General features: G+C 33.2%; 1 protein-coding gene across 2 annotated transcripts in view; it reads right to left on the bottom strand.

The window, feature by feature from the left end:
• Window positions 1–230: 230 nt before the first annotated feature.
• The window catches only part of rasa3 (RAS p21 protein activator 3), a 55,243-nt gene continuing 46,355 nt past the window's right edge, over window positions 231–9,118 (bottom strand). The window contains exons 18-23 of one of the 2 annotated variants that reach the window (XM_058775199.1): window positions 7,355–7,473; window positions 6,206–6,288; window positions 5,510–5,718; window positions 4,970–5,073; window positions 3,780–3,963; window positions 231–2,458 (exon numbers count right to left, since the gene is read on the bottom strand). In XM_058775199.1, coding sequence (XP_058631182.1) covers window positions 2,383–2,458; window positions 3,780–3,963; window positions 4,970–5,073; window positions 5,510–5,718; window positions 6,206–6,288; window positions 7,355–7,473 — 775 coding nt within the window. In that variant the 3' untranslated portion in view covers window positions 231–2,382. The remainder of the gene's footprint in view (window positions 2,459–3,779; window positions 3,964–4,969; window positions 5,074–5,509; window positions 5,719–6,205; window positions 6,289–7,354; window positions 7,474–9,118) is intronic. The other variant, XM_058775209.1, reaches the window with a different exon arrangement.

Here is a 9,118-nt window from a genome sequence, read left to right as displayed (position 1 = left end):
ACTAACCATAGTTTAACCATGGTATTTGTAGTAAAACTGGTTATACAAATAATCAAAATAAAACTACAGTTTTACTATAATAAAACCATGGTTAATTTTTGTAAGGGAGTAACACTGAACACAACAATATTGCATCTTGATGTTTTTCCTGAAGTCATTGTTCACCTCTTTTATGTTTTGTGTTTTTGAGAAGCAAACAGTATTTGGAAATAAAGACTCGGACACGGATCTCTTTGCTATTGCCTTCATTTGGACAAAAGAAAGATGTGTGTCTCGTTCAGTGGGCTGGTCTGTACACACCGCTGCTGGCCCTTCTTCAGGATCTGTGATCCAAGTATCTTCATCAATTACACATCAAAAACTGAATTACTCATAGGTGACATTATTGCATACTTCATACTGTGCACTTGGATTACTCTGAGTTTTGATTTGATTAATTTTTTCCACAAAAACATTATTCTGTGATATAAAAATAAATAGCAATTCATTTGGGCAAGAAAACTGGGCTGTTTTAAAATATCTAAGCACTGAAACATGCATCACGGAGAGGGACGGACAGAAACACAAGAACCGTGTTAACAAAAATACAACACCGTACTAACAAAAGAATACAAGTGTGAATCTCCAGCTCATGTTTCACCCCCAAATCATAAGAAAATCAGAAATGATTGAATAAGAAGCATCAGTATTTTTCTTTTTCTTCTTACTTTACTATGGAAGCTTGATTCTGCCACAGGATAAAAAAAAAAAAAAAAAAAAGGAATTGTGACTTTTTTCTCACAATTCTGAGAAAGTCAGAATTGCAAAAAAAACAAACAAAAAAAAAACAACCACCTCAGATTGCAGAAGTGTGAGATATAAAAGACACGGGATAAAAAGACAATTACCTTTTTAACTTATTAATTTTGGGGCAGAAATGGGCTACCGTAAATTACAGTAAAATATTTTGCATTAAAATAATGTGAATTTGGGGGTTAAATGTGTTTAATTGTCTTGAAAATATCTTAATGCTTGTAAAATACATACATATACATAACATTTATTTTTTATAGTATATAATTATTTTTTTTAATAATATATGTGACCCTGGACCACAAAACCAGTCTTAAGTCGCTGGGGTATATTTGTAGCAATAACCAAAAATACATTGTATGGGTCAAAATTATCCATTTCTCTTTTATGCCAAAAATCATTAGGAAATTAAGTAAAGATCATGTTCCATGAAGATATTTAGTAAATTTCCTACCGTAAATATATCAAAACTTAATTATTGATTAGTAATATGCATTGCTAAGAACTTCATTTGAACAACTTTAAAGGTGATTTTCTCAATATTTAGATTTTTTTGCACCCTCAGATTCCAGATTTTCAAATAGTTGTATCTCAGCCAAATATTGTCCAACAAACCATACATCAATGGAAAGATTATTTATTCAGCTTTCAGATTATGTAGAAATCTCAATTTCGAAAAATTGACACTTATGACTGGTTTTGACATCCAGGGTCAATTATTATTTGTATATTATTATATATAATTTATATATAAAATAATTTATATTATATGGTTTATATATATATATATATATATGATTTAAGGGTGAAATTTGAGCAGGACATGATCTTGACAGGTTTCATGAAATGCATCAAAATAATCACATCCATATTAAATATCTCTATAAAGTGTGATGTGATGAACTGGGAATTATTATTCATAATTAATCAATGAAACACACTCATGCACCCTTGTTTCAGATTCAAACACACACACACACACACACGCTGTAACCAGAGCAGGATATCAGTGAATTTACAGGACGTGATGCACAACAGAAAGTATAAAAACACAAGTGTGATGCTGAACTCGACTGGACCCACAAACCATCAGCGTCACGCCACATGCTGGAAACGGCTTGGACGAGGACGTCTGCATGCTGTAACACACCACACCACACGTTTCCCACAATGCAGCGCTGCGTGACATCAATACTGGATGCGTGTGAACGGAGGAAACAGAGCAGAATATTTCTATACGAGTTCAAAACACGCTTACAGGTCTCACATCCACCAACAAAACCCCGTCAAAGCAAAGGATTGTGGGATCTGTCCTTTGGTCCAATACTCCGTTTATAAAAACATCCACCGCTAGAGGACATCTGCTCGTCTGCTAGCTTAAAAACATCATCAAACGTTAAAACGTGTCGCGTGGCGGAGCTACATCGTCCACGGAAGTGCGCGGTGGCTGTTGATTGGTTAAAATCGTATAAAAACACCAGAGGTTTAGCTTTTGTCTGTGGCCACCTTCCTGTCAGCCGTAACTCAGAGTTTCCTGTCTGAGACGCGACTGTTGCCACGGAGACCGCGCGGTGTCTGCAGTGGGCGTGGTCAGATGGAGTAGGTGGAGCTTTCTGACTGCTGGCGGATGTAGCACTGGAAGCTCTGATCACCGATTGGATGTTCCCTGTAAACACAAACACAATGCGTTAGAATTACCAATTATAAGCATCACATAAAGTTCATCAGTAAGTCAAAGTACTGTTTTTTTAGAATTCTTTGTATACTATTATAGTATGTATTAATATTTTGAATTAGATTTTATTTTTATATTTTCAGTTTTCAATTTAATTTTAGTTTGTTATGTGCTTTTGTCGTTTTTATTAGTTTTTTATATATGCTTCTATTTCTCTTATTTTTAAGTTTTAGTAATATTACGTGCTTTTTTGTCATTTCTATTACGGTTTTAATATTTCTATTTATCTTTATTTTTAAGTTTTAGTTATGTGCTTTTGTCATTTTTATTAACTTTTTGTATTTCTATTTATCTTTAATTTATTTTTATTTCAGTTTTAGTCATTTTGTTATGTGCTTTTGTCATTTTTATTAGATTTTTACATATGGTTCCATTTCTCTTTATTTTTATTTAAGTTTTAGTCATATTAGCTTATGTGTTTTCATCATTTTTATTACCTTTTTATATTTCTTTTTATCTTTCATTTATTTTTATTTAAGCTTTAGTAATTTTGTTATGTGCTTTTGTCATTTTTATTAGATTTAGTCTATTTCTATTTATCTTAATTTTTATTTTGTTGTGCTTTTCTGAATATTTATATTTACCTTTAAGTTATTTTATTTCAGTTTTAGTTTTAGTCATTTAACGTAAACTTGTTTTATTGCACAGCTCTATATATAAAATTGGAAACATTTATTCTATTCAACTTTATCCACATACATGCATTATATGCATTTATTGTGTAAAATGATATATATTCTATATATCAAATCTCAACTGTCAGATTTTCTTTTTTGTTGGAAAATATAACTGTATGTGACCCTGGACCACAAAACCAGTCATAAGGGTAAATTTTTTGAAATTGAGATTTATACATAGTCTGAAAGCTGAATAAATAATCTTTCCATTGATTTGTTAGGATCGGACAATATTTTGCTGAGATGCAACTATTTGAAAATCTGGAATCTGAGGGAGCAAAAAAATCTAAATATTGAGAAAATCACCTTTAAAGTTGTTCAAATGAAGTTCTTAGCAATGCATATTACTAATCAAAAATGAAGTTTTGATATATTTACGGTAGGAAATTTACTAAATATCTTCATGGAACATGATCTTAATATCCTAATGATTTTTGGCATAAAAGAAAAATAGATAATTTTGACCCATACAATGTATTGTTGGCTGTTGCTATTTCTCCCCTGCTTTGAAACGATGTGTATTGTGAAAAGTGCTATATAAATACACCTGACTTGTCTTGGTCACAGATACTTACTGGCTGCCGTACTTGGTTTTCCTGAACTTGTCTCGTTTGTACTGCATGTGCTGCTGCTCCAGTGTCTGTACGGCTGAGATGACGAGTCTCAGGGTTTTATACGTCTCCTGCGGGTCGTCGATCACAAACGTGGAGTATTCCTCCTGCTCAGGGCCGTCATACACCGACTTACTGCCACACGCCTCTGAATGGACAGATGAGACACACCTCATCAATCATTTATCATCTTCATTCTCACTATAATGTTCTCAACCATAAAACCTTTTTGACTCAAAGGTCCCCATTTTCAAACTGTTTTCATTACCATAAACTAAAACTGGGTGTGTTGATATATTAAGTCCTTTAACTACAATTGAATAAGAATGTTAAAGAGATAGTTCACCAAAAATGAAAATTCTGTCGTTAATTACTCACTCTCATGTCGTTCCAAACCCGTAAGACCTTCTTTCATCTTCAGAACACAAATTAAGATATTTGTGATGAAATCCGAGAGCTTTCTGACCCTCCATAGACAGCAAGGATCTTAACACTGTAAAAAATGATTTTCTTCTTTAATATTTATGTCTTGTTTTCTAGTATAAATATCTACAAATTCTGGAATTAAGATGCAGTTACTTGACGAGTAAAATGACTTAAAATATTTTGTCTTGTTTTATGAAAATATTATTCAAATTTTGTTAGTTTTGGCTTAAAACAAGCAAAAATATCTTCCAATGGGGGAAGAAAAATAACCTTAATTCATTTTTCTTACCCCATTAGCAGATATTTTTACTTGTTTTAAGCAAAAACTAACAAAATTAGGATAATTTTTTTCAGAAAACAAGACATAATATTTTAAGTCATTTTACTCGTCAAGTAACTGCATCTTAATTCCAGAATTTGTAGATATTTATACAAGAAAACAAGACAAAAATACTAAAGAAGAAAATCATTTTTTGCAGTGTAAGGATCCTTCACAAATTTCATCAGAAATATCTTAATTTGTGTTCTGAAGATGAACGAAGGTCTTACGGGTTTGGAACGACATGAGAGTGAGTAATTAATGACAGAATTTTCATTTGTGGGTGAACTATCCCTTTAATTGAAGTACTTTGAAGTCAGACGCAGTGTAAATCACTTTGGATACATGTGTGTCATAGGCATGAATGTAAATGTGAGTGATCCTGTACCGTGTTTTCACTCTCACTCACCCTGCATCTTGACTAGTTTGGCCATGTATGTGCTATAGAGCGAGTAGATCCGCTCCGTCTCTCGGTCTCCGTCTACATCCAGCTGGATGTTGGCTGGAAGTCCCCTGAACCACAGAAACAAGACATAAACGTTTCTGCCTTGAATGTTTTCTAAAATATTATGTTTAAATATGCAAATGAGGCATTATCTAATTAAATGTGCACTTATTTGCATCCATAAATCTGAAGATTGGATAAATCCAGGCTCATAGAAACATTATGCACTTTTTTCAAAGATAGTAGTGTTATTTTATTGCTTTGAATAAATGTGAATTAGTAATATTTTGCTCGATGCGCCCTCTTGTGGCCTCAGGAGAGAAGTCAAAAACTTTTTTCCCCTAACTGCAATTACGCCTCTTAAATTCGAATATAATTTGAATATTGATAATACTTAAGTGCAAAATTTGAGTTTAGTTTTGATTTTGACAGCCCTAGTAAGGATTCAAACAATAAAAGTCTGTGTATAGCCCCAGAAGCAGGAGCGGTGTGGTCCAGACTCACCCTGTGCATGGAGTGCAGCCGGGAGCCGTGTCCGCAGACAGCTTGCAGCAGAGCCAGTGTCCGTTGAGGAACGCCGACGGGTGATACGTGCTCAGACGCTTGCGGTTACACTGACTGACCTTGGTCAGGATGTCGATCCAGTCGCGCGCCTCCACGCAGTTATTGGCCTGGATGTAGAGCGCCCTCTCTGGCTGGATGACCTGGAACATCTGCAGGAAAAACCACAGCACTGCTGCAGGTGATGTCTATGAAACAATCAAATGTGACCCTGGACCACAAAACCAGTCAACAGAGATTTGAAAGCTGAATAAATAATCTTTCCATTGATGTATGGTTTGTTAGGATCGGACAATATTTGTCTGAGATACAACTATTTGAAAATCTGGAATCTGAGGGTGCAAAAAAATCTAAATATTGAGAAAATCACCTTTAAAGTTGTTCAAATTAAGTTCTTAGCAATGCATATTACTAATCAAAAATGAAGTTTTGATATATTTACGGTAGGAAATTTACTAAATATCTTCATGGAACATGATCTTTACTTAATATCCTAATGATTTTTGGCATAAAAGAAAATGTATAATTTTGACCCATACAATGTATTGTTGGCTATTGCTACAAATATAGCTGTGCTGCTTATGACTGCTTTTGTGCTGCAGGGTCACATATGTGTGAATCTGAAGCGGTTTCTCTTACGTTCTTCATTTTGAAGGACTCTTCCTCGAGTCTCTCTACAGCCAGGATGTTCTCAATAGGGATGCTGCACAGAGCGCCCTCTCCTGGACACAACCACAGATGCACATCAGCACTGGTGACCACACAGACACATCACCAAACAACACAAAACAGACTAAACACTTAAGGATGGATGTACACGTTTGATTGATTCGTGTATCTCAGTGTTTTCTGCAGGTTTCAGTGTGTTCTGCTCAGTCTTTGTCTCTGGTGTCCGCTACACCTTTAAAAAACATTTTAAAAATCACACCTGTACCTATATTTCTATATATGACTATTTCATATATTTTTATATCTTTTGTAATATAAAATACACACACTACTGTTTCAAAGTTTGGGATCGGTAAGATCGGTAGAAGTCTCTTCTGCTCACCAAGGCTGCGTTTATTTGGTCAAAAGTGCAGTAAAAATTGTGAAATATTATTATGATTTAAAACAGCTGTTTTCTATGTGAATATCTGTTAAACTGTAATGTATTTCTGTGATGCGCAGCTGTATTTTCAGCATCATTACTGCAGTCTTCAGCGTCACATGATCTTCAGGAATCATTCTAATATGCTGATTTGCTGCTCAACAAACATTTCTGATTATTATCAATGTTGAAAACAGTCGTGCTGCACAATATTTTTGTGGAAACCGTGATACATTTTATTTTTTTTAGGATTCACAGATGAATAGAAAGTTCAAAAGAACAGCATTTATTTGAAATATACATCTTTTGTAACATTATAAATGTCTTTAATGGCTCTTTTGATTAATTTAATGCATCCTTGATGAACAAGTGTTCATTTCTTTAAAAAAAATCTTATCGACTTTTTCAAATTTACTGTACATTCACCATTATTTCTATTTCTATTATCATTTTGAAAAATGCATACTATTTATGGTTTTGAAGCAAAATAAACTTTTTTTTAAATTTTAATAATTCATGCAAAGAGAATCATTTTTTTTTTTTTTTACTACAGTGATTACCAACTCAAATGTCTCTTTTTATGTCGTGTTATTCTGATATTGCTCAGTGTTGATGTTCTGTTTCTTCACGAACACATGATGGGACGTGCTTCAGGACTCCACAGATGAACACACCTGTAGCGAGAGTATGGGACAAACCTTTTGCGTTACCTTTGGTTTTGTGGTAGGTGAACTCGTGGTTGGTCAGGCGGAACCATCTCTTCTTGAAGTTCTTCAGACCGAAGCGGTTTCGCCCTTGAGCTCGTTTGATCATGAACCTGGAAGATCAGAGGAGAACCAGTCTAAACTCAAACCGCCTCCAGTCTCAATCACACACTAACTACATCCGCATTCATATTAATAATCAACTCGTTCTGACGTCAACAAAACCAACCACTGCACTCATTAATCATATTACTGATTATTTTCACAATAAACATCTTATTTCTCTCTAAACTGGATTGTTCTGGGATTCTGTTGAATAACTGCTGATGTGTATTTGTCTTCTGAATGTATAATGGACATTTTTACATTTCCAAATTTTGTTGAATGAATTCTAGTAAATATTGTGTAAAATAAGTGTACGTTTAATTTCGGCTTTCCAGGTTATTACAGTTTATTAAACCATAAAAAAAATAAATAAACATTTTTTTTACTTGAAATAAACTTTATTAAATAAAATAAAATAAAAAATATTTTTAAAAAATGTTACGCAGCTGAATTTTATTTCAGCTAGCTGCCAAGGCAACATTTCACATTTTTGTTTATTACACCTGAAGTACTACAATAACTAAAATCAAATAAACTAAAATTATTACATTCAAATTAGTAAAAATTATATATACATATTTTAAAATAACTAATAAAAATTTTTTTTTACTTTTACTTGAAGTACTAAATTAAGTAAAACTAAACAAACAAACTAAAATGAATAACAAAAATTCAAAAAAAAATTATATTTAGACATAATAAAAATGACAAAAAGCATAAAAATACTCAAACTTGAACTGAAATTATAAAATCCGTTTTATTTTTTCCCAATTCAGTTTTTTCCATTAAAAGTTTTTAAAGATTCCATTTTTTAGTTTAAATTTTTCTGGACTCCATTTTAATGGTTAAATTGAATTCAATTGGTTAAATTTATTCTTACAATAGCCTTATAAAATGTTTTTATTTTCCTCAGAAATTTTGTTGTGTATTTAAATTTTACTGGATATCAAATGAAGATTAATTAATTTATTTTTTAATTATTGAAAATTTTTTTTTTTTTTGCCAAACATTACAATTAAAATATGGAAGAAATTTGTGATTATTTTAATAATTGTATTATTAGTAGTAGTAATAGTAGTATGCACATTCGAACAATAGTAATGTATTTCTGGCTCAATGTCTTCAAGTTAAACCAAACTTTTATTTTGACGGGTTGCCGTGAATACCTTTACATTTCTGCGTATGCATGATATGATACTTAAATAACACTGGTGCATTCTCATTACTAGCAGGAAGTCTCATTACTAGTAGGACAGAAAAATCACTGATGAGATCTTTTTAACATTTATAATCACAGTTGATGAAATGAGACTAAATGGAGAGCAAATGGAGACTTTCGCTGAAGTCTCTCCTGCTTCTCAGATGTTTCTCCTGAGAAAATGACCCCAGTGATCTCCTCTAGAGTTCCAGCTGTGCTCATATAAGCTCACACACGTCTTGTTAAATTGTCTGCGCTGCTCCACGTTAATTTATAGCAACTAGTGACTCGTGTGGGTCTGCTGTATTTCTCATCTGAGAGCGAGTTCAGTGAAACCTCTCCGAGATCTCCATCGAGTCTCATGCTCTCTGAAGGGTTTGCGCACTAGAAAGGGTGCGAGTGTCTGTGCTCACTAACAGGAAAGGGAGAGACCAGCAGGAACATCAGGAGAACAA

Source organism: Onychostoma macrolepis, chromosome 01 (genome assembly GCF_012432095.1).
Source record: "Onychostoma macrolepis isolate SWU-2019 chromosome 01, ASM1243209v1, whole genome shotgun sequence".
NCBI lineage: Eukaryota > Metazoa > Chordata > Actinopteri > Cypriniformes > Cyprinidae > Onychostoma > Onychostoma macrolepis.
Note: the sequence above shows the minus strand (reverse complement) of the source record. Positions and strands in the feature narration are given on the sequence as shown.